General features: G+C 41.3%; 2 protein-coding genes across 2 annotated transcripts; both read right to left on the bottom strand.

Moving 5' to 3' along the window:
• Positions 1–590: 590 nt before the first annotated feature.
• Positions 591–14853, bottom strand: LOC308155499 (CMP-N-acetylneuraminate-beta-galactosamide-alpha-2,3-sialyltransferase 4-like). The gene is made up of 11 exons (XM_080528827.1): positions 14723–14853; positions 10258–10335; positions 9082–9157; positions 8524–8613; positions 7074–7177; positions 5269–5332; positions 4920–5015; positions 4343–4532; positions 3659–3802; positions 1522–1674; positions 591–1367 (listed from the first exon to the last, which is right to left on the bottom strand). Exons 2-11 carry the CDS (start codon positions 10283–10285, stop codon positions 1278–1280), a joined length of 1035 nt encoding a protein of 344 aa, XP_080384953.1. The 5' UTR covers positions 10286–10335; positions 14723–14853; the 3' UTR covers positions 591–1277.
• An 812-nt stretch (positions 14854–15665) lies between these two features.
• On the bottom strand, positions 15666–23207 carry dcps (decapping enzyme, scavenger). The gene is made up of 6 exons (XM_080528828.1): positions 23016–23207; positions 22735–22885; positions 18324–18469; positions 17126–17239; positions 16246–16356; positions 15666–15989 (listed from the first exon to the last, which is right to left on the bottom strand). The coding sequence occupies exons 1-6, from the start codon at positions 23202–23204 to the stop codon at positions 15723–15725; spliced, it is 978 nt and encodes a 325-aa protein (XP_080384954.1). The 5' UTR covers positions 23205–23207; the 3' UTR covers positions 15666–15722.
• Positions 23208–26955: the final 3748 nt, after the last annotated feature.

Here is a 26955-nt window from a genome sequence, read left to right on the forward strand (position 1 = left end):
TACTGCTGAAAAGGAACTGCTTAGTCACTAAAGCCTTGCGGGAGGGAGGGGAAGCTAAAGCCCAAATCTTTAGCAGTCCAATCCCATGATCCTCTTCACACGCAGAATGCATTTGTTGATATTGAGCATTATGTGTGATGCTTTCATAAACATTAACAACATTACCACAGCAAAACGATTATGTCAACTCATTCCACTGTGTAATAGAATTCTTATACCTCCCTTGGCCACTAGAGGAAATCTTTGATTTTGGCACAATATTACAACTTTGGTAAGGTGGACATGACCAATGGATAGGAGCCACCTGAGGAACCAGTTACATCTGAGGGTCAGCTGGTTAGGCACTTTGACGTTCGACCCCTGTATTTAATGTAAAATGCATTAAACAAATTTAACTAACTATTAATAAGACATATGAAACATATAGCATAACCCATATAGAATTCTTCAGTTGCACGAGAGAGAAATTGCCATCAATTAACCATCTACAAATACTGTAACCTAAATCATCTTTTTTTTATTTACAAAGAACAACAGAATACTTAAGTAAATAAACATTACTTATTTTGTTGTTACAAAAATAAACAGACCTCTGTGAATACTTCTCACACAATATTTACACATCACTTGAGATTGATGAGACTCATCACTTGATGAGACTCTCTAATCTTTTTCCCCAACACTACATTGTTTTTGTTTTGTCATTATGCATTTACAAAGCCTTTGGAGAGCATTGCGAAGGGAGCAAAACTCAGTGTGTAAAAAAGTACGTTAAACTCAGCTGTAATTTAACAGTGTAAAAAGATTTAACAGTCTTAGCTTATGGGGTGTGTCTGAAATATGAGTGATATTTTCAAAGCCAGAATCTTTCACCGCACCGGATGGAACTTGACCTGCTCGTTGTCATGAACACACCTCTATTACCGCTACTCCGCCCACCTGGACATAGGTGAGACAGCGCTTCAGCACTGTGGTAGTTTCACTAGTTACCGCTGACACAAATTGCCAATATGGCTGCATTTGGACTTGCATCCGTTTTGTGCATAACCCTAAACAGAGTCCAGAGTCTCTATGAGGGAAAGAGAGGGTGGGTGCTGAATGCATAATTGATAACATTTGGAGGGAGGTGGATGAGTGGGCAAAGTCCTTGGCAAGAATTTGGGTGGAGGTGGAGTGTTTCTGGGAAAACAGACGATGCTGTCCTGGCCTCAGGGTGATTTAAGGACTGTGTGTGGTTGGGGTGAGATGACTCAGGATACAAGCTGGAATAGACTTTGTCAGGAGTGAGGGTGTAGATATGTGATGGCACCAGAATCCTCCAGTCTCTTCAGAGCGCTAGCCTCGTAGGAGAGGTTGTGGTAAGAAGTCTGACAGGGAAAAAGAGCAGTTCAATCAACGCTTATCGACTCATTTCCAACTACATAAATACATGTTCACATTCCTATATCAAGTCCAGATAATACTATATTATTATTAAAACAGACTGGCAAGACAATAGTAAATGTATGATTCCTTGCTTACCTCCATGGACTTCATGGTGTCCTGCCCATAATAGTGAATAGGGTGCTTTCGCTCTTTAGACTTTGGGTACCCGAATCCAGCGATGTGAACCACGTCACAGTAGTTTAGGGCCACATAGATGGCCAGAATTCCAGTAGTAGGGTGAGCAATAATCTGCAAGGAAATGATCATAGACCTATGAGAGATGTGATACTATATTCCACCAGCAGGTGGCACTACTAACACAACTCCAGAACACAGAAGGATGAGCAGCTTTCTCCATCTTTGCAACATCCGTTTCCCACTTACACACAACACACAACTACATAACCCAAAACGATACAAATACTGTATTAAATGATGCAATCAAGCATAACTAAACATATTGCGTTCATTTAAAGGGTATTCGTTCCTCCTACCAGTCTGATTGCTTCTAGACTCCAAGGTTTGTGGGTAGAGGCCTACTGATGGTTTGACCCTAACTCGAACTTTGACCCTAACCCTGATAGCCTTTACCCTATTGGGGTTGTTGAACCCTTACCCACACTAGCCCAAAGCTTAAACCTAACCCTAAATACAAGCCAAACCCTAACCCGTAACCACTTATCCCCAACTCTTGCACATTGTTGCACATCTGGGGAACTCAGTGGCGTAGCTAACGCCCATAATGCTAATGCCCATACCATATCACCGCACGGTTCCTGGTTCGATTCGGACCCTCGACATATCTTGCATATTCTCCTCTCTCTCTCACATCATCCTTCCCAGCAATCTCTACTCTCTCTATCCCAATTAAAGCAGAAATGCCCCCCCAAAAAAATATAGAAACAAATTGTTGTATGTCAGCAGTGTTTGCCATTTACACTTTGTTGATAGTGTGAGTATCTGTAGTTTAATTAAAGAGGTTTTGGTTGTTTGTTTTTTTTTAAACCAAAGCGGAGCCCCGAGGTCTAGACAGGCGAAGCACAGTAGATTTGTTTACATGATACGTGTTATCTCAGTCACTCCTTCCAGTGAGTGGAGCGAAGGAAGGAGGAAAGAGAACCACCCAACTCAACAACAAGTAATACAGCGGGGCCGCGGGGAGGAGAACTTCATAAATGACCTAAATGTCAAGGTCTCGATATCACATCCACAGGAAGTTCATTCGGGTTTATGAAACTTCTCTGGGGCAATGACACTGTGGGCTGTGTGCTTCAACTGTAGCTTCGCGGTGCCAGAGTGAAACCCTTCTGACTGGAAGAAGCATCTCTCTGGCACGGAAACTTCCGGAGAGGTTCAACCATGCACTTTGATTTTTCGCAGTGTTCAAACAAGGTAGGACACAGCCAGTCCAGGTTCAATAGTCAGGTTCAATAGTCGTAACACATCACAGAGAACCACCCTCTCTTGAGGCTCATCACCACAACCTTGAACCACTCTGTTAGTTCTCCTTTCTCACACTCATTTCCATTTTAAGTCTGTTATCTTAAGTTTCCAACACATCCTCTGAGACCAGAGGTATTGCCACAGTTTAACTAGAAGAGCTCTTCATGAGTGAAGGTGAACAAAGCACTATTGTTAGAGCTGTGAGTCCTCACTCAGAGCTGAATGGCACCCCTATGCACAGAGGAAGACAGGGCACCTTAGGAAGCTGCCTGCCACACTACAAGGTCAGCAGACAGAAATATGTCACAGAGGTACGTGTCCATGTGTACGTTTGAGGTTGAATTAAAGCCAACTATGCTTTTCATGACGAAATGGAGCTCATGTGTTATCAGTGTTTCCCATAGATAGAAGTATTTTTAGCACTGGTTTTTTTCTTCTGTTTTTTTTCAACATTTTCAGCGGTGCTCGCACTGCTTGCAGTGTTGTGGAAAGTGTTACCCCCCCCACCCGGCGAACATTTTCTCCGCCAACCTCTTTTTCATATATATACATCCACCCACCAGAGTCTCACACAGTCCTGTGATGCAAAACAATCCTGTGATGTTATTATTCTCATGATATAGATTCCCGTGTATGGGACTTTGCCTTGAAAAGCTACAACAACATCACATCAGACACAACAAAAATACATGATTGTTATTAGGTTGACCTCTGAACCCTCTTGACCCCTTGTTGTCCCCTGGTTGATATGAGAACAGTCTTGAACTGCGCTGTTCTGAGCAGCTCTCACCTGGTTGCTCTTAGACGGTGTTAGACGGGGTAGACGGAGCAGACGGCTGGCTGTTTGCTGGAGGAAGCAGGGGTCCAGGATACGGATGTGGCTGCTCTCGCCCAGCCAGACCAGGGGAGGGGGTTTCCAGAAACCATCTCTGATCTGCCCGAGAGGTCACAAACAGGGTGGGGTTACATAAGAAAGATTACTTGTTTTAAAGCAGTTAGTCACATCAGACCTCTCCATTCACTCCTCCCTGTCCTCATTGGGCTGATCACATAAAAGCCTATTCTTCTTCTTTTGGAGTTCGAATCGTTCTGCGTTAACGAGGGTGGCATGAGCCGAAGCCCCAAGGCCGTGAGGGTTATTATTAGACGCTGCTCAAACATGACCTATAAACAGTGCCTCGGAGATGAGAGATAATGTGGGGAAATTAGTTTTGCAGCAGCAGCTGCAGCTTTAAACTGATTAGTGGCTTTAAACACAGAAGTGGGGGAAATGTCACAAGAATGAGATTGAGGAGAGAGAGAGAAAAGAGAGAGAGAGAGAGAGAGAGAGAGAGAGAGAGAGAGAGAGAGAGAGAGAGAGAGAGAGAGAGAGAGAGAGAGAGAGAGAGGGAGGGGAAAAAGAGCAAAAGAGAGAAGCCAGAGATGTTTCACTAGTAAACATCCTTATCTGTTGTGTATAGATATAGCACAGTACCCTTTTCTCATTGTACAGGATCTCTTTGAGCCAGCGGACGTCCTGCTGTTTGAAAGGCACTAGAACCATGAGGGTGTCGGGGTCGTTGTGGACACTGGGATTAGAGGAGGCTGACTCTGGGTAGAAGAGGCGCATGGTGGTCTTGCTCCCCACATCCACCTCATACCCCCGAACTGGAGCATTATTCAGCCTGGGAGTAACACATAATGAGAACAGCAGCCATAGTCAACATGCAGTTGTTACTATATGGTAAATGGTAATTGGACTGCACTTATATAGCGCCTTTTTTGCTTCTCCAAAGCTGCTCCAAAGCGCTTTACAACGTCCTCTCATTCACCCATTCACACACACATTCACACACCAATGGCGGCAAGCTGCCATGCAAGGCCCGCTCACTGGGAGCAATTTTGGGGTTCAGTGTCTTGCCCAAGGACACTTCGACATGTGGCCAGCCGGGGCTCGAACCGCTGATCTGCCAACCTTGTGATCATTAGACGGCGACTCTACCTCCTGCGCCACAGCCACCCACAAATATGAACATGATGCGACAAGACAGAGTGCAGCAACGGTCTCTTACCTGATCACTACGTCGTAATTGTTAATGGCACTTCCTAGGGAGGTGTTCCTGATAGCAAAGCCATTCCCAACCACTACGCAGGTTCTGCAAGACAAACTACAGACAGAGAACTACACAGGTCATGTCTAAACTTAAGAAAGGTTTCATAGCACAGAGAGATTTCAGACACAGAGGGATAGATGTCAATATATGTATTCCATTTGGAAACTCAATACAAAGCAGAAAAACTACACACACTGATCCTGATTACGATTAAATCATAAGCCTCCATAGATTTTTCAAAAATATTATTATATTATATTATCTCATATTTATACCAAACTGTCCAGGGGTGAGCAATTTTCCTTACTTTTGTATATTCTCTGGCATGTCATAGCTTGCTATGGCCGCCAACGCCTTCACAAGGAAAAACTCTGGAATAGAACCTGAACATTAGTATCTCAAACCAAATATACATACCAAACACAGTCATGGTCCACTCACATAACATAACTCCATTTAGATGGAGTGATATGTGTTATCTAGAGTGGAGTATAACGACATAAATGTGGGCACCCCTAGTCAAAATGCCTTTTACAATTAATATCTAAGTGAAAAGAAGCAAACCTAACTTCTAAAAGGTACAAAGTTAAACATGACACATTTTAAAGCAAGATAAAAAAATGTTTTTAGTTTCAAAATAATAAAACAAGGAAAAAGGACTTGGGAACCCTGTCAGCTGGTACTTTGTAACTCCTCCTCAGGCAACTATAGCTTGCAAACTCTTTCAATTCTTGTTTTTGGAATTTTCCCCCATTCTTCCTAGCAGAACACCTCTAGCTCAGAAATATTCTTCGGCCTTGAGATCTCTCCACAGATTTTCATTAATATTCATGTCTGGGGACTGTGATGGCCATTCCAAAACCTTCATCCGTACTTCATGGTTGATTTTGAGGTATGCTTCGGGTCCTTGTCTTGCTGGAATACCCAACTTCTCTTCAACTTCAATTTCTGGACTGACCTTCGAACATTACCTGTAGAATGTCTTGATATTTGGTGGAATCCATTCTTCCTTCCACCCGCACAATATTGCCTGTGCCCCCAGCTGCTACACAACCCCAAAGCATAATGGATCCACCTCCATGCTTAACAGTTGGCAAGGTGTTCTTATCCACAAATGCTTCACCCTTTTTTCTCCAAACATACCTTCTTTAGTTGTGGACAAAACGTTCACTTATGGTTTTGTCAGTCCAAAGCACATTGTTTTTCCGATAGACTTCAGGTTTCTCAAAGTTTTCTTTTACATACTTCAGACGCTTCATTTTGTGTTGAGGTCGTAGGAAAGGTTTCTTTCTGGCAACTCTGCCATGTAGGTCTTTGTTGTTTAAGGTACGCTGTATTGCGGTCCAGTGAACAACTAGACCGGTGTCTGCTACTCGTTTTTGCAGCTCTTTTGTAGTGATGTGTGGGTTCTTCTGAGCATTTCTCACCAGACCGCGGGCCATTCTATCAGAAATCTTTCTTGGTCTTCCAGATCTTGCCTTGACTTCAATTGTTCCATTTATTTTCCATTTTCTGATGATGTTTCTGACAGTGGAAATGGGTAGTTTGAAACGTTGCAAGAGTTTGTTGTGGCCTTCTCCTTGATGGTGGAAATGAACTATCTTGATTCTGACATCCTTGGACAACTGTTTAGAGGAACCCATGGTTTTTAACATTAGACAAAACAGCCACCGCAGTCAGATACTTTTAGAAGGCATGGAGTTACTTCACAATATATAGTTCAACCCTGGAATTATATTCACCTGACCTATAAATCACCTTGGTCTGAGCCTTAGTAATCATCTTCTCAAAAGGTAACAAAGAATAATGCAAAAGGATTCCCAAACTTCTTTCCTTTTTTATCATTTAAAAACTGGTGCCATGTTTAACTTTGTAGCATAGTGTTCAGGTTTGCTTTCAATAACTTGGAGATTAATTAAAACAGACATTTAAACCAGGGGTGCCCACATTTTTTGCGCCCCACTGTAATGTAGTAATAGTAATGGCATAACATGCAGTACTTCCAAATGAAGAAAAAAAGACATGCACATAATAGCACATTAAATAGCATCCATTAAAAAGACGTGCACATCTTACAAAGAATCTATAAAGTGTAGAGCTGTGAGAACGTACCACTGCCCTTGACACCATAAGGCAAGGGGAACAAGCCTGACGACCAGAAGGGTCTCCAGAAAAAATCCTCCAGTTTCAGAAAGAGTTGAGTTTTTCTGCTCACACTAGTAGGGAAGATTAAAACAAGTAGGAAAGAAGAAATAAATACACTGCTGATAAGAACAAGACCACAGACCAATAAAACAACTATCATTATGGAGGTAAATCAAATGATAATATTATACATTAATGAGGCAATCTGGGATTCAAACAACAACAGAGCAGTTGAATGTCACATATTGGACTTTTAGGGTTACATTTCTGTGGAGACATCAATTAGACGTATTGCATCATGTATTGTAATTTCAGGTTGCGCAATGGTGGAGAGATTCTATCCTTTTCAGACAGGAAAAGAACATGCCCTCTGAGGAAGTGAGGAAAAAAAGATGAGAGATTTGGTGGTCATTGGTGTGAAAAACTATAGTTTCAGTTTATAATACATCACACAGTTTAGTGACTATAGCTATATTTATGGAGCTATTATAGTGCTAGCACAAATGTAATCTGAATTTAATCGTTTTGAATTGGTATGCAAAATTTGAAATTGAATTTGTTTTCAACTTGAGATATTATTTACATTTTGGTGGAGTTTTCAAATTCTCAGAGGCACTCACCCGGGGACTCTAGACTAAGTAGAATAATAGAGCTTCAATTCAATCAGACGATCTATCCAGTAGTTGAAGACATGTATACTGATTCTTCCCTCTGGCTAGGCGCACTCACTCTGCGCTCTCAGGGCTGGCCTTGGTGAGCGGTAGAGATGCCCAGTCTCTGCCATCATGTACATATACATATCCTAATATCCTATCACTATTGCGTATGTAACTTGCGTAAACCCCGCTGTGGAAAGACATTTGAAATCCGAAGGGATTGGGAGACATACTGTAAAGTTTTGCTGTTTAATGGACCAAGAAGCTACATGCCCCTTAATTCCTTTCTCTCCAATCTGAGCGATCACAGCTGCTGGACATAACTAAATAACAACGGTAAGCAATTAAAAACTATCTAATCATCGACATGTAAGCCCAATCCCATTGGCTCCAATCTCAACCACAATCTTAATGGTTTGAGAGCGGGAGAGGAAGAGAGAGAGAGGGAGAGAGCGTGAAAGATAGAGGGAGAGAGCGAGCGAGAGAACGAGAGAGAGAGAGAGCGAGAGTGAGAGAGAGAGAGCGAGAGAGAGCGAGAGTGAGAGAGAGAGAGAGAGAGAGAGAGAGAGAGAGAGGAAGAGAGAGAGAGAGGGGGAGAGAGAGAGAGGGAGAGAGCGTGAGAGATAGAGGGAGATAGCGAGCGAGAGAGAGAGAGAGAGAGAGAGAGAGAGAGAGCGGGAGAGAGAGAGAGAGAGAGAGAGAGAAAGTAAACACACACTCCTCCCCTCAATGTTCCTCATTAAACAGGCTTTATTACTCACTTGAAGTGGAGGCTCTCCCACTTCTGCGACATGGCCCAGCTGTCACAGAGAGGTTTACTAGGACCAAGAGGCCTGAACACTCCTCCACTGCTGAAACAGACAACAAAACTATACTTAACTCAAAACAAACCCTAATAGAAACTGAAACCTACACAGGATGTACAGTAAAAGACCCGAGTGGTTCACGGTCTCTCTTGGGAAACACCTGCCTACTGAATGAGATATGCTGATACAACACAGACCTCCCCAACCGTCACAGAAATGTTCCTGGAAATGACTATGTGTATCAGTTGAAGTTATCCTCCTGATTTCTTAAATGTTCATTTTTGACATGGTGGTCTGAGCAACACTTTCTTTGGACTGGCACAGTTTTTCCTCAAACTTCTTTAACCAGCTGCTTACCAGACAACATTTACCATAACACTTTATCTCACTCTCCCCAACTGAGCTACAGTGTTCTCTTATAAATGATACCTTGCTATAGAGCACTTGAACCAGTGAAATACAGAGGAATTCTCGAGGGCCCAGCAGTCTGTAGAAGAAGGGGAGGAGCCTTACCTCTGAAGAAAAACATAGGAGCAGTAGTAGGACACGCAGACGAGCAGCACAGGCAGAAGAAGTCGTATGGACCAAGCTACAAATACATACAGTAGGGTTACAGTAGGGTTACACTCTTTACAATAGGGTTGTGTAGTCATGGTCTTAATAGAGTCAAATAACTGTCGATACATGTTTTGGACACCACTGTTTAATGTGTCCACTGTGTTGTATAGTAGCAGTTTCAACATTTATGAATGTGGTAACTGAAAATCTGCCATCTTCATTTTCAGCTGAAAGCAAATGAAACAGTTGTCTTGCCGTCCATTAGTAGGAAACCAAAAATAACTATGCCCTTTTATCGTGAAAAATGTAATGGAACTTCCTGGAACTCCCTAGAGTGACTAAATGATTAATCTAGTATGCCTCCCTTTTCTCTTTTCTTTCACAAGAAAGGCAACAGGATAAAGTTGCAATTTAACCTACTTCACCTTGGGCTGACTACGATCAATGCAAAGGAAAGCCTTAAAACATGAATGAAAGTTATTCCCACTACATGGCACCAATGGTTTCTCAAGTTTACAGCATGTCATGAGAAATAACATACAAAGTAGGGCTGCACGATATGTTGTTTCAGCAGCATTATCGCAATGCGCGCATGTGTGATAGTCACATCGCCGCACCTGCAATGTTTTGACAAGAACAAGAAAAGCATCAGTTGTATGGAATTATTCGACTACAGATGATGTTGACCAGAAACAGATACTTTGTCAACAGTGCCACGAGGCAACACGTTTGCCAGTGTTACACCATACAAGAAAGGCTCCAAGCGGCAGAGAGAAATCACTAATGCGATAACTTTCACCTCGCGAAAGACATGATACCAATTTACACAGTTATCAAAGACGGTTTTAAAAACCCTTATCTGGTCGCTTGACAAGCAGTATGTGATTTTAATTATTATTATTTTTCTATGCATTCCCCTACAAAACCACCAATTCTAGAATGATTAATTAATTAATTAATTAATTCTTTCCAAATAGAGCTATTCAAGTAATCTGGTGAAAATTCTTATATCTCATATCACAATATATAAAATCGCAATGTCCGTTTTTTTCAATATCGTGCAGCCCTAATACAAAGACAGCACTAATTTAACCCCCTCCTAAAATATTCCTCAAATTGAGAGGTGCTTACCTTTGGCTGTCTTCAGGGACATCTTCATCTGCTCCTTCTCCTTCTCATTTCTGGACTGTTTGTGGTGAAGATGTCACCCTGGGAGTGGTAGAGAAAACACAAGGTCATCTTTGACAGCTACCAATGACTGTCAGCTACCAATGACTGTCAGCTACCAATGACTGTCAGCTATCAATGACTGTCAGCTACCAATGACTGTCACCACACCATCAGTCAATGTCTTGCTCTGTCGTCTCACAGGTTGAAAGGCATATTTGCAACTCTCAATATAGAACTGTACAGATGTACCTACTGGTCATACTACAGTACTACCAACACAATATCATACAAAAAGATTGATGGGATCGGGCTGGTACCACAAATAGGCCTATGTCCAATTGGGTCTCTCTTTTTCTCTCCATGTGCAGGTCTTTGCAGATACACTTGCATGACCCTTTATGGTTTGTGATGTGGTGGTGGCTTTAACAACTGAAACAGCACTTGTTTTTAGAGACATACGACCAATTTAAATTGTGTGCTTAGACATTTGGGACTTTTGCTAAGTACTTCCTTTACTGGTAAGCTGGTAGGGTACGTGAAACTGGAGTAGTATGTGGGGCAAGCTTCTATAAGAGAAGTGAAACAATTGTTTTCATATCCTGATAATCCTGTTAGGCCTAACCATCACAAGCATACAACCACATGCATCAGCAAAACAAACACACGTCCTCCTGAACACTGTCCAATGTCTCTTGTAGGAGAAAATTATTATATGCAATAACACATTTTTCTACATTTAACACTTAAAACTCACAACAGTAAATTGACTGTCTAGAGCAAGCTATAGGCTAGAAACTGATTTCCTTTTGTAAGCACACAATGAAACATGTTCCTCTACTTGTTTTCCTGTGCCATACATTTGAATATATGCAATTACCCTTCTGTGTTCCATAGTCTGTCTTTGACCCTAGAAACTCAAGACAATGTTGAGCCACAACAGAGTGATTGCCCTGCATTGTTCACTCTGGTGCCATCATTCCTCACCTTTGTTATACCGTAAGGAAGGGAGGGCCAGATTCCCCCCTAACCTTTATCCCCCATCATCTTCCTCCGTGTACAAATCCACACCCCTTGCTACCCCTTGCTAATGATTGGTTTGATTTGATTGGAGATGTAACAAGTAAACTGGACTTTCTGGAGGAACCTGTCAGGCTCGCTTGATATGCTGTAAACTTTCCTCCTTTTGCAAAAGTAAATTAAATACCTTTTCCTATGCAATTTGAAACGAAGCAGGCTGCTTTTTTTGATTCTATATTTAGATATATCTACGACACTCTCCCAGTCCTTCTCTTTATCTACCAGTCCCACAGCTGGACAATAACACTATGATAAGACAATTGTTTGCTACAACGTTGTCTTACCGCCAGTGTGGTGTACAGTACTGTATGGAAAATATAACGGAGTAACAGAATGACTGTTGGGACTTTTCACTTTAAAACATATGCCAGACAAAAACCTAGGACTATTTCGAACAATTCCCACTGAAAATGTAAAAACGATAACGGAATGCCCAATTTGTTAACAGAATGATCAGTTTTAATCACCTATTAATTCATAAACTAAATCGATATCAGTAAAAACGTCTTACTTTTTATATAGGTAGTAGTACAGTAGGTATACAGTATATCTTATGTCACTTGTGGGTTTTTGGTAACAGAATGACCTGGTGATTGGGCAATGATTCTTACATTTAGAGAAGCCAAACCATTTCTGCAAAACAAAATGCAAGTGTTAATATTAGTTGACAGGGGTATATATTTGAACATGAATGAGGTTTGATGTTTTTCTAAACCTAGGATAGGAGAAGTGTAATTCATAAAGCATAGACCTATATAGAAAAAGTATCTGATTCTATTCAGTTCTGCTTTAGAGAGCCGTTAGATGAAAGATGGGGTTCAAAGTTGGGATTAATAGTGTCATTGAGGTCTCTCATGGCGGTTGTCTTCATACAGGATTGGGATTAGGGTATCCATTCACTGGGTTTCCCCAAAGTAATTCATCAGGGACAGACAGTATGCCTATGCCAAGAAACAAGAAAACCAAGATGAATTAAATGTAGTAGGCTATGCTTTCTTTATTGGTGAATTACACTTATCCTCCTATAAGAATAGGCTACATTCTCTGTTCAAGTTGTGAGTGAGTATAAGCGATAAATTAATACTTTGGTGTAATGGAAATGCGGTTTGAGCTATAAAATATAATAAATAAATAATTGGCCCAAAAGATACCAAACAACTTCAAAGTCCCTTCTTAGGTATGCTACATACGCTCACAACCTCACCCAGTACAATTCTAGCAGCATGAATACAATCTGGAGATGGAAAAATAAAGGTAGGGCCTACTTTCTCAGAAGTTACTCGGTAACCAAGAGAATTGCCCCATCCAGGATGTTTCCAGGATGGAAACATTTCTATGTAAGTGGATTCCTTCTCCATTAAACTGATGGTAATTTTCTCACTGAGAAAACACTTAATGTGAAAGATCAGCTGGCGGTCTTGTAGAAATCATCTTAACACCTTAATTGATCCAGAATAGATACATTTTCCTCATTTTCCTCATTTTTTCCCACATTTTTACCTGGACATTCAAAATTAAGAATCACGTGACCAGCCACACACGGAAACAGAAGTGTGCACAGCCCGTCAGGCTGCTGAAATGACAGATCAGGCCTATGAGATTAGCCTCCCTAATATTCAAAGTGAACAGGGTAAAAGCTTTGATATGCAACATTGTTGGTGTGTTGTCAAAATGTGTTTATCTTTTGAAAATACATCAGATAAACACATCAAATGTTGCTCTAGATTTGCCACAATCCGTTTCAGATTCTTGTGAATCACAGATAGAGGATGACAGGTCTTAAACGGTTATTTCCCTTCCCCAGCCAACCAGTATCGGACTGCAAGCCACTCAAACCACCTAGCCAACTTTGTAATGGAGTCACTCAGGAAAGACATACACAGCTGAGATGTCAGCATCAATCTCTCATTTGATTCAATTGGTTGATGTTTTTAAATGAATCATTATGGTTGACAATATGAAAGGGAAAACAAAACAAAACGTGATTTCTTGTGTCTTTTTAAGACGTGGAGTATTTAAAGGTCCTCTATGAAGTAAAACTGTTCTTGCTCTAATTCCCTCTTTGCTTGGTATCACACGATTCCTCACAGGTTGATAGACTACCTTCTATGAGATGAACTACTGAATACAAATTCCTAAATACAGACATGGGCACACATTTGCTGGGCTATATTAATGGTTAAACTATTTTCTCGAGACAAGAAGCTTGTGTGCAAATCTTGAAGTGAAACTGTGAGTAAGGCCTAGTTCGACAAATGGCAGTATGTCTCTGTTTGATAGGATCATGTGAGGCAAACATCCGTGAAAATGTGTAGCAGCTCCCATACTCCTCCATGCCAGACCTGACAGAGCATTGAACACCTGGAAGAAGAGCTGTTAACTGTCAGGCATGGAACTACCCCATGTTCAAGCTGCAGTGGACAGATTATAGGCTTTCTGTTTATCTTAAATCAACAGACATCGCCAACACATGTCAATACATGTCATGAGTATAGATAGACAGACAATCACTCTGGACGGCATCATCCAATACAGTGCCAATACAGTGTGTGTCATCCTTAGAAATGTCTATTCTAATTCAAGCCTACACTTGATTTCACTTCAAAGAAAAGCTGCTGGCCTCCACCTCAATTCTCCTTCATGGGCAAAATCTTCTTGACTGAAATTTGGCAGACATAAATCATAAATTGGAGGCAGAAGTGAAGGAATTTGTCTAGGTAATTAATTTGTTAGAGCAATCCTTCTGAGAGTTCTAGTTGAATAGAGTTTGACGTACACAATTACCAAATGTGGAAAACCTATGAAAGGTATGCTTTCTGGGGGAGACGAGAGAAAACACAGGTTAATCTGGTATTAGCCTTGTCCCAACATGCATACAGCATCTGGACTGTTACCCCTCTTCTTCTTGGTATTCCTCTATGCACCAACATATACAGTATGTGTTTCCTCTATGGCAGTTCACAAGCAATTATCAGGCACTGGCCTACTTCTAATCCCAATTATCAAAATGACAAAATGACTGATAATGACTTGACGTATAAGGGATTTTCAATAGTATAGGCCTACACGTAGCCTATTTGCTTCACATTACAGTTTATCCAGTAAAAACGTTCATATCAAAAGCAAATGTAATCAAGAAAGTATATTTTATATATATTTTTAAAAATAAACATTTCATTCACATCCTTGTGTCTCTCATCCGGTAGCCAATGTTTGGTTCTTAAAGCCCAATATTTCTGACAGATCAAGACGAATACACAACATACCATAAAACAAACGAGTAACTATAGGCTACTCTGCTCTTTTAGGTCGAAGCATGAAAACGTCGTTGGCGTTTTATCCTACTTACCGTTCGGATTTTTGAAAGAAAATCGATCAATCGTAAATGCAAGAATGATGGCCGTATACTTCGTTCTGGTCTCTTTCTCTTCTTCCGAGACCTGACGGTGTCAACATTTATTTAACACAATAGTTAGATGAATTCGCCGTTATCGGACTGTTATCGGACTGTAGCAGCCTGTCTCTGTCACTGTGCGCACGTTGTATGAAACAACATCCGAACACTTCCAACTACAAGTAACGCATGCGCTTGCAAACGCTTGTGCGCTATCTCCAAATGAGGAAGTTTGCACTACAGAGAATACATGTCATTAACGGCTTGCATCAACTGTGCAAAAATGGTGCAACTGTGCAAAAACATTTTTGGGGAATGGAGATTCTTGAGAATGATGTAAGTGATAGATCAGTCTGTCTCCATATTGTTTCTTCTTGTTTCTTATTATCTTAGGACTGTGTTTGATTGTTAGCACCTAGGGCTTGCATTTAAATGTCGTTGTACCTGTTACAATGACAATAAAGATCATTCATTCATTCATTCATTCATATATATATATATATATATATATATATATATATATATATTCTAGGATACGCTAAAGGGCACACAAGGTGAGGTTAGAATCACAGGTTTTCCTTAGCCTGTATTTTTGTGCCTACTTCGTTGTACCAATACTTTTACCAATAATAAAGTATTACGTTCATGTTTGTCAAGTCTGTCTCTGACAGCAATTACAAACGGCAAATCACTATACTTGATATGAAACTACCTGTACATAACATCAACCCTAAATAGTACACTACTCCACCTCCAAAATCTTATACACCTCAAACAAATGTGTCAATTGGTCACTTTCATAATTGAAGACAACTCCAATTAGCACAACCATCTTTATTTTAGTTGAATATAAAAAAACAATCATACAGAGACAAAGTGAAAAGTAGTTAAACTGCAAAATTGGAATCCACTTGGGAAGTACATGACAGTCTAGTCTAGTGCAACATGGAGAACTCTACAGCCGGCCGGCGTCCTTGAACCTGCCGTGCAGACCATCATCTGCCCGCAGGGAGAAGGAGAGGCAGCGGGTGTGGTAGTACTGCGGGTCTGCCTCCAGGTTCTGGATGACGTCAGAGAGCAGGTGGGCCCGCTCCACCCCGCAGCCCGGGGCCTCGTAGCTCAGGGCGGTGAAGTGGACATGGAGGTGGTAGTAGGAGGGCTGATAGTGGAGGTACACCCTCAGCTTACTGGCTGGCATGCTGTACCGCTTTAGAATGTTCTCCTGTGATGTGAAAGACCAAATGGATTGACACAAAAGCCAGCTTTCCACAGCGGGGCGCACACCTCACAGATCAAAGCCCATTTTCCAGTCACTTCCGGCCTCCAACAAGGGCCAATGTCCGGCCTATCCGGCTTAAAACAATGATTAAAGTACCCTCTATGAATAGGATATTGTAAACATCACTCCTAACAACAGCGAACGCTTTAGTAAATGTCAATTATACAAGATTAATCTGGTTTGATGTGAATGTTCCCACCTGTCCCTTCTGGCAGATGTTCCTCAGCAATGGCAGATGCTGGGATGTCAGGTCCCTTAAACTCTTGATGTCCCTTCGATGAACGATGGCAATTAGATATAAATCGTCCACCTATAAAGAGGAGGTAAGTGGCCATAAGTCATGTGCTCAATACGAAGCTTCGTCATTTCAAAATGGCGTCAATCATCTATAGTCATGGCACAAAAATATTGGCACCCCTGCACTTCTGTCAGATAACGCACCATTCGAACAACCTTTGTTGCTATCTTTCATCTTTTTTTCTTTTCCGTCCACGTCCGGGGACGTTAGCGACAGCGCCATGGGCTGTAAACCTCTTGATGGCGTTGCACAGTGGACACTGGAACATTAAGATCTCTGGAGATGGACTTGTAGCCTTGAGATTGTCCATGCTTTTCCACAATGTTGCTTCTCAAATCCTCAGACAATTCTTTGCTGCTTTCTTTTCTCCATACTCAGTGTGGTACACACAGACACACAACACAAAGGTTGAGTTAACTTTTCTCAATTTTAACTGGTTGCAAGTGTGATTTCTATATTACCAGCACCTGTAACTTGCCACAGGTGAGTTTAAATACAAATTAAAGGAGCATTACATGCTTGAAATACAATTATTTCTTACAATTTTGAAGTCAATAATTTTGTCCAGTCCATTTTTGGAGTTCTGCATGGAATGATATCAGATTTGGCTTTTTTTTTCTCTGCTTTTTTGTGTTGTTCCAATGCAAACAAAAGAAATAAACATGTCAATACCAAAGCATTTGTAAAGCATTTACATTTTCTGGGAGAAGTGGTGCATTATCTGACGGAAGAGCCAATATGTTTGTCCTTGACTGGACTTTCAGTCACTTTGAGGTCTCACCTGCTTTTGGTCCCACTTGAAGTCTGGGAGCAGGACAAAGCCGACATCCGGGTCTGAATCCTCATAAACGATGCGGTCCGCCTCAGCTTTTTTCTCTAAGATGTTGTAAACCCACTGAAGGGGAAACCATGGAGACAATATTAGAGTAGGCTTGAGTAGATGTGCAGAGACTACTATGGACAAAATCTAATTTAAACACAAGCATGTAACATATAACCTTGCCCCCAGGCTATTGCGCACAGCGCATATAAGCCTGGAATAATGACAACTCAAACCAGGCCTCGTGCTCATGGTTACTGAAAACCTTTTTACCTTTGTTGTGGGAGTGAGATCACGGGGTTCAACTTTTGCTCAACGTCATGTTATGAGTCTATGAATGTGAAAAGTCTTTTCAGAACTATTTGATGGTCTTTTGTATAATATACTATGTATTATGTATTATAGTGGGGTTTATGCTGTCTTTAATCGCTCTTTTTCTATGCAATCTATTTCGATAATGTGTTTTTGATCATTATTTGATCATATTTTTTTTATCAAATCATAAATGCTTTGTACTTGATTAGTTGAATCAGGTGTGCTGGTGGTGGAACAGATCAAATATGTGGAGTGGCTGGGGGTCCCCGAGGAGAGGTTTGAGAACCACTGCTCTAGTGGAACTTGTGCTCACAGCCCAGCAACACCAGAATTGGCAGGTTCGCCATTGGCACCCAATTCTCTTCACAGATGAGAGCAGGTTCACACTGAGCACATGTGACAGACGTGAAAGAGTCTGGAGACGCCGTGGTGAAGGTTATGCTGCCTGCAACATCATCCAGCGTGACCAGTTTGGCGCGTCAGCGATGGTCTGGGGAGGCATAACCCTGAAGTGTTCCCTTAATTGCTATGTGGGACATGCAGTCCAGTTTCAATTATTGTATTCATCTGTGATAACCTATTGCCTAATAAAGGTCTGTTGACATTGTGTTAGGGTGGGGGAAGTAGCAAGATAGCCAATGAATGCTTTTGTGTGTGTGTGTGTGTGTGTGTGTGTGTGTGTGCGTGTGTGTGTGTGTGTGTGTGTGTGTGTGTGTGTACGTGCATGCGTTTGGGTGTATGTGTGTGTGTGGGTGTGATTTAAGATCAGAACGTTTTTTAGTTTTTTTTTCTCAAACAAACAGATATCTTTTAATTCAAAAGCTATAACAGAGCTGATGCATACCTGTACACTGAAGCTCCGGCTCTGGATGTAAGGTAGAGTGATGGAGCGGTAGTCCTCCCCCGTCTCCTCCACCAGAGACGACTCCTGGCGCAAGTACTTCTTCACATGCTTCTCTGTGGCTGGACACACCACCGTCGTCTTGATCTCTGGGCGGCAAAACAACAAGTTTCAAAGTTGTATGATCATATGTCCTAATAATAATAATAATAATAAAAAGAAATATGATATTATTATTAATAACTATATGATTATTATTATTATTTATATAGCACTGTTCAAACCAATGTTTTGTGTCTGTTATAACGTACAAACAGCAGACATCTTGACAGTTCCTTTGCTGTTTTGGAAGGAAGGGCCGTTGCATTTTCTCCTGTTTGGTTAACTACTTCTTCTTTTTCTTGTAACTTGTATGCAGTGCACTCTCCAGGACCACGACCCTTACACCACTGTGTTATGGCTCTCTGGCAGCATGGAAAGTAAATCTTGCTCTGATTTTACCTGAGTTTCTCAACTCCTAAGTGGCCTCCTGTCTCATGTATGAGCTCTTCTGGTACAACCGCTCTACCGCTCTCCAAATAGATTCTTCTGTCTCATAGTCTAGATTCGCAAGACTTAACTCCAGGGGCTAGTGTTTGGGGGTTAACCCCAGTGGCTAGTGTTTGAGGGTTAACCACAGTGGCTAGTGTTTCAGGGTTAACCACAGTGGCTAGTGTTTCAGGGTTAACCACAGTGGCTAGTGTTTCAGGGTTAACCACAGTGGCTAGTGTTTCAGGGTTAACCACAGTGGCTAGTGTTTCAGGGTTAACCACAGTGGCTAGTGTTTCAGGGTTAACCACAGTGGCTAGTGTTTCAGGGTTAACCACAGTGGCTAGTGGTTTAGGGTTAACCCCAGAGGCTAGTGTTTGAGCGTTAACCCCAGAGGCTAGTGTTTGAGGGCTAGTGGAGGGAGATTCCACCGCCCCCGCTCCCATTGAAAATCTCTGTATTCAAAGTATCCCAGTATTTACGTTAGCTTGATAACGTTTGTTTATTTTAAAGGTTAGGATTAAGCTCTTTTGAATAATGTTAACATTTACATTTACGGCATTCAGTAGACGCCTATATCCAAAGCGACTTAACAAATACACTTGTCACACAAGTAAGTGAGTCAACTATCCATCAGTCATCATCACAAGAAAAAGTAACCTATGCTTTGATGTTTTGTTTTTTTACAGTAGAGAAACTGTACAGGGGGGTTGAGGGGCTGGAGAGGTTTCAGGAGGGACAGTTAAGGTGTACCCTGAAGAGATAAACCTTCGTCTACCTTGGAAAAGACGTATTCATTCTTATGCAAATGTCAGTGTTAACATTTATAACAAGGACCTGACATTGGTTGATGGGGATTTATACTTGATGTTTTTCTTAACACCTTTAAAGGCTTTTTCTGGTAGATGTTTTCTTAGACGCTTTTCCCTAAGTTTGACCAGAAGTCAAAACCTTTGCTTATCCCTATTTTAATAATGGAAGGTGTTTGATAAATATATTGCTGACTTCATTTCCCCAAAATATAAACCATTACCTTTCATTTTGACACCCAATTTGATATGCTCTGATGACTGGGCAGGTTCTTTTACACGGAACTGCCGTTGCTCAGGGGGCAACTGCCAACTCACACATTCACACCACACCTTTTATTTTCAAGAATTGTCTTATTCAGTTCAGTCTTATTCAGTTCAGTCTTATTCAGTTCAGTCTTATTCAGTCAATTCAGTCTTATTCAGTTCAGTTCAGTTACTTCCAGGTAACGGGCAGCAGCAACAGGTTGACCAATGAAAAGTCTAACTTGTGCCTTACTTTGTGCCTGAGTGTTGAGGCTCTTGAGTGATAGATAGCCTGTTAACTGTTAGTCAAGTGGAGTTTGGTTTGGATAAGGTTTGGATATTCCAAAGAACTTAATCTTGAAACACGTCATGTTAAAATAAACAAAGGTTATCAAGCTAAAGTAAATACTGGGGTATTAGCCTAGCAGGTATAGACTAAGATAATATAAATACTGGGGTATTAGCCTAGCAGGTATAGACTAAGATCATGTCAATATCCCACCTAGGGCTCCCAAGATGACTGGGCCGGAGATGGAATGTAAATGTAAATTGGCCCCATAAATTGGCCCCAGGCCATCGTTTCTGTTGAACCCTAGACAGGTAAATGCAGTAGTCCAGGTATGAGAACATAAAGGCATGGATTGGGTACTGAAACATAGCGGAAGGAGTGTATGACAGCACAATGAATCTTAAGCCTGGTACACACATAAAGATAATCTGGCCGATTTCCCCCCTTCCGACCAAGCACAGCAAACGCCCGATTATCGGATGGCTCTAAAGATTATCCTACAAGATTATCCTGTGGTGTGAGGTGTGTTAAGAGCCAATTTCTCCCGACAATCTGCTCGGAAATGGTCGGGGCCGACAATCGTAACTATTAAACGTGTGGGCAAAACTGACAACTCGTGAGCATGGTTGCCAGATAGGATTGACAATTTCCAGCCTAACCACAGTCTAAAAACCGCTAAATCCACCAAAAACCAGCACAAAACCTATATTGTCAGAAAACCGCTAATTACTAACAGGCAGGTGCCCATCTCCTGCCCCCTAAACTGTATGTCTGTTGCCAATGATGTTTGTAAAATAAAAACCCTGCACATTGTATGTAGCAGTGTGTGTTTTAACTTCACGCATTTTGTAACTTTCAGCCACTGACATTTTGATACAGCCTAAAATGCTATTTATCCAGCCCAACGTGATCAAAAGTAGCCCATGCGGCGGTAACCCGCCCCATCTGGCAACCCTGCTCGCGAGTCCGATTGTGACGTGGAATGGAATGTAGCCAATCAAGAAGCGAGCTGACTGATGCGTCTCCTTCTTTTCGTTCTTCAGCACTTTATTTGCCCTGTCGCACATGGCTGCCTCGTACAGGTCAGTCAGGGTACTACTACCCTGATCACGTGGGATTTCTGGCTTGGGGGACGAGACTCTAGTCTAGACTTTATGTATGTGGTGTGCTGTATTGGGAATATCGGAGCACACCACACACAATACGATCAAAACTTTTCAATCCAGGATTTTTCTCTCAGATAAAAAAGTTTTAGAAAATCTTTATGTATGTACCAGGCTTTACTTGCCAGCTCTCACCTCTTCGAAAACACAATAGAACATTAGTGGCATAGAATACAGTAGTAACACAACAATGAAGGACAATAATACAGTATCATTGCAATACAATACACAACCAGACAGAGTGGTCTATGAAGGACGTGCCACAATGAAATACAATACACACATCGAAAATGCAACACACATCGAAATGCAATATGTGTGTAACACTACACTATACAATGGAAAAATACGGATTACTTGTGCCTGACTGATGTGTTAAGACAGGTCCATGTTAACCTTACGACCATTCTGTTACCGCCACTCCCCACCCAGTAACAAAACCAGCCTATAACATGACTAGAATTTCATCACATGCTTATCGTGCCAAAACTCACATCGAAAATGCAGTGCACTCATCTCGAAATGTAATGTACACATCTCGAAAATACAATGTACACATCTCGAAATACAATGCGGCTGTATTGATTTCATTTTGGCACAAATATTCCGTGTTTTTGCATTGTATTTAATGTTACACATGTATTGCATTTCGATGTGTGTATTGTATTTCATTGTGGCACGATTCATCCTCCATAGTGGTCAGGATCCCATTTAATTTGAGTTGACAATTAGAACTTCTGATCTGGTCAATGTAATTGGCCATGAATTTCTGCTTTATCAAGAAGAAACGTCACCTAATCCCTCACCTAAATCACGTCACCTAAATTGTCTACTCCCCACCCATGGTACAACCACAGTTTGGATGAAGGGGATGCTCTTTTCACATTTACTCTTTTCACATTTTCAATATTTCTCTGCCAGAACCTGATGGTGAAGGCAAACTGCCAAACCCTCAGTCTGATCTTTGAATTTTGGACCAAACCCACTCAGACCATTACGAGGAGCAAATGTTCCGCTTCAGAAACGGAATAATAAACATAGATAATATGTTCTTTGAGTATCTGTCTTTTTAAGATTGTACTCATCATTAAAAGCTTGCCAAGTGATGCATAGCATTGAGCTTTGTGGGGGTGTTTATATGAGATTGGTCCAGAGGTTAGGCAATCGTTTTAATCCATGTAAGAAGGCTATAAACAGTGGAGCATAGTATGTAGCCATCCAGAGCCTAGAACCACACAGGTTGTTTTGAATTGCAAAGGCTGTTAACCTTGGACAATGTGTGCTTTTATGGCCGAGGTGCTTAGTTCTGAAGGGCCACAAGAAGGCTAATTCTAGGAACATCAACATGTATTTTGCATAATAGGGTTGGATAATAATACCATTCAAATGAGCAGGAGGTTGTAGCTTATAAGTGCTGTAGATGTCATTTCTCATCTCCAGCTTCAGTCTGGAGCCACTGAACAGCTCCGACAGGGTGTCCTCTGTGATAGGAGTCTTCTCCAGGATGATGACAGCCTCCTGGTCATCCAACTGAGATTGGGAAGGAACATTGTTAAAGTGATTGATTGAGCTAGCTAGCTACGTTATGAATAGTTCATGTGTACCTGTGTGCATGATAGGGGAATGGCTTTGACCACTAGCTAAAATACACCAAAGCTACCTGTCCATGTATGAACATGTTTTTCTCTCGTGCAGAGTCTCGCAGAACCGTAGTCGTTTTGAATCCGGACAAAACATGTTCAGATGCGGCTCCATCGCCAACTCCTTTGTCACTCTTTCGTCTTTTGGCATGTTGAGTTGATTCATCAGTTCCATTGTTATTGTCACGCTTACTCGTCGTGTCCGCCATGTTTGTTTACGGGGCTCTGTGGCTGTAGGAGCATTCGTTTACTATGCCCGGGAGGCGCACCGGGTGGCGCTAGATTTGAAATGAAGATTCAACAATTAGATTCACAAGTGTTTGTTATTGATGAAAACGTACACCACCACAAACATATTCCTATGTGCCTTCCGAAGTAAAACTAGAGATGAAACATTAATTCGAACATTAATTGAATGTGAAGGACTATGTCATTATTATGTTTCTGAACGGCACATTGATGCTGCTGCTTTGTTTACAATATGACAAGCCGGTCTACATTATCTTTGATTTGTGAACACTTGTTGAACACATGTTGGCCATCGTCCAGGTCAGCCTAATCGAACTAGACAACGCACTGTACAAATGATTTCAGGTAGCAATGAACTGTAAACCTACTCCGCCCTTCCCGTTACATGTTGGCCATCGCCCATTTCAGCCTAATCGAGTGGACACAGTCAGTGTGTTTCGATTCGTATTACGTTAGCGCCCCATGTGGCAATAGACGATATCGACCAATTATGTATGCAGGATGGAACTCAGAATGGTGAATAATAATAATGGTGAACTCTATGTGATAACCTGGTCATGATTATGTTGTGCTATTTTAACAGATCCATTATCTTGTGCACAACATCACGTTAATGCACCCAAGAAAAAGGAGAATAGCGTGTTAACAAATTAACCAATACAATAGTTTCAAAGAAACATGTAAAATAAAATAAAAATGATACAGTACTAAGGGTTTTCACACCCTCAAACAGCCCCCCCACCCCCCTCAAGATTTGGTTCCACTTTAGGGAGAAGAGCCTCTGGCATTGGCTGAATAGAATGCTGTTTCTGTTTTAAATGTACAGTCATGTGAACAAATTAGGACACCCCATGAAATATCATATGTTATAGCAGCAAAGGTGGGACCAACTTATTAATGCCCATGGTTTTGGAATGAGAAGTTTAACAAGCACATAATGGCTGTGATGTTCGGGTGTCCAAATACTTTTGTCCATGATAGTGTATCAATATTTTATCTCCTTTCAAACAATATCTGTAGATAAAGGTGATGTAATTGAACAAAAAAGGAACAAAAATGCCAATTCCTACTGATGAAAAAGTTAGGACACCCTATGCTCTAACAGTTGGTATTGCCCCCTTTGGCTGAAATAATCTCAATTAAACGTTTCCTATAACTGTCTACTAGTCTCTGACATCGACTGAAAGAAACATGTTCCCTCTACTCCATGCAGGGTTTCTTGCATGCCAGCCTGTTTCAAATCACCCCATAGGTGTTAATCAACAGGATTAAGATCCAGGCTTTGACTTGGCATCTCCATTTCTTTCTTTTGAGCCATTCCTTGGTGGATTTACTGGAATGTTTTGGGTGATTATCATGTTGCATGGTCCACATCCGCTTCAGCTTACATTTTTTGACAGATGGTCTCACATTTTCCTCAAGCACCCTCTGATACAACAAAAATATTCATAGTGGATTTACAGCAAGGGTTTCCTCCTTGCACACCTCCCATGAAACTTTCTGCACGGGACCTACATGCAGTCTCTTTCTGATGGTAGATGCATGTACTCAACTGTGGCAAGAGTGATGACATTTTAGGATTGTTGGAGACTTCTTTAAGCATCTTGCAGTCTGCCCTTGGACTGATCTTGCTAGGACAGCCAGACCTGGCCATGTTGGCGGTTGTTTTAAATGTTCTCCACTTGTAAATTATTTTCCAGACAGTGGCTGATTTCTAATTGTTTAAATCCCTCCCCAGACTCTGATGTGTTGAAGGATGAGTGGCCCTCCTCTGTGTCAATGGCATGCATGGTCAAATGAATCCTAAGGATTTCACAATTTGTTGAGAGTATTATTGGCTGGCTAGAGGACATTTCCTCTTCCTGAACTGGCCTGAACTCCAGTCGCCGCTTCAGAGAGAGAGCAACACAGGCACAGGCACGTGCCCCACACCTCTCCATGTCTCTCTGTCTCTCTGTCTCTCTCTCTCTCTCTCTCTCTCTCTCTCTCTCTCTCTCTCTCTCTCTCTCTCTCTCTCTCCCCCCCTCTCTCTCTCTCTCTCTCTCTCTCTCTCTCTCTCTCACACACACACACACACACACACACACACACACACACACACACACACACACACGCACACATGCACAAAAAAAAAAAGTTCACCAGTGATATGCATTATTAATCTCCAAATAAAGTTGATTGAATTCCACTATTCCAGATGTGATCTGTTATTGAAGTATTAGAGGCAAAAAGGAATGGCAAACTCACTATTGGCTATAATGATCACTATGTGATGTGATCTTTCAATTCCGTTCATTAATAATCACTCATGGACAATATCAGCAGTGCCACCCAGTGGTGAGAGTAGCCACCTACAAGTTGGTAGTGGAATGCACTCGGACTGTCTCATTCGCCAGATTCCATAGGTTAGCCATTCATTGGCTCAGTGTAGTAAACACGTGGAGAGCAAGCGTTTCGTAATAGCGATTGGTTACAAAACAACCGTAACAAGCACTGAGAAACTAACACATTTCTTCTTTGGTGGTGGCAAGAACAGTGTGGAGAGGTAAGTTATAACCTAGGCTTTATTGAAAAGCCAACGATACGATGAAATCGTAATTAATAATAAATAATGCTATTTTTGTAGCCTGCTCGCTACGTTGTTTACACGTCTTCATTAGCATTTTAGTCGATTAGTGCATGTCGCAACTTTCAATGTATCAGTCAGTCCTAATAGCGTTTTCAGTGTAACATTATTCTTGCAGTAGTCATGCAGTGCGATGGAGAAAAACCTGCATAAGCAGCCCAGTGGTTCCCAACCCAGTGCCCAATCCCTGTTCCCAATCCCAACCCAGTGCTTCCCAACGTTTTTTTGGCTCGTGACACCACAACTAATTTGTAATCAGTTTGCAACTATGTAGACCACATGTAGGTTTCATGTATCAGGCAGGTCAAACCCGTTTTGACGATTTCTGGGAAATAACATTTAAACTGTAAAATCACAATATATTTTGGTATTTAACAATAGTAGGCTACCCTATTTAAAACAAAACATCAAACCAAACAAATATAAATCTCAAACTCACAAACGACCGTAGAGTATATCATCTTGATTCTTAACTGTATCTCTGGTATATTGTTTTCAAAAACAGACCTCTAGTTCTATCCAAACTGTCAATCCAGCCAGAGAGCTATTATTTTTTGCTACAATGTAATGACAAATGTTTATTTATTATTGGGGGGATTTTCTCTTATATAAGACAATGGTCTGAGTTGTTCAGAATCAGAAAATACCGAATTTTCAGTTTCCCATTTACTGCCATTGACTACTGATTCAAAGTATATGTTACAAAGAATCCTTACAGGTTACAGAGGCCCTAAGAGGTTAGATAATTCCTGTTTTGACAGCTGTTTTCATACTGTGTTATCACACTCCCAGAGCATGGAGGGCATGCTTGTCGTCCCACAAGCTTAATGAAAGAAAACCTTGGTATGTGCTGAATGCAGATCCCCATCTCTGGTTGCAGGATTAAAGGGTTTCAACACCCCCACATTGCTTTTGTTTGGAAGAGCTATCAAACATGATGAATGAATTTACTTTACAGAATTGACTTTACTAAATCCATAAATCCAACGTCTAGGCCTAATTAGGCCTAATATGTGTTAGGACAATAATTGATAACTAAGTAAGAATAAAAGTGGGCAGGGCTGCATCTGTTCTCAAATCCATCG

The sequence above is a fragment of the Nansenia antarctica genome (assembly GCF_963989245.1).
Source record: "Nansenia antarctica genome assembly, chromosome: 4".
Lineage (NCBI taxonomy): Eukaryota > Metazoa > Chordata > Actinopteri > Argentiniformes > Microstomatidae > Nansenia > Nansenia antarctica.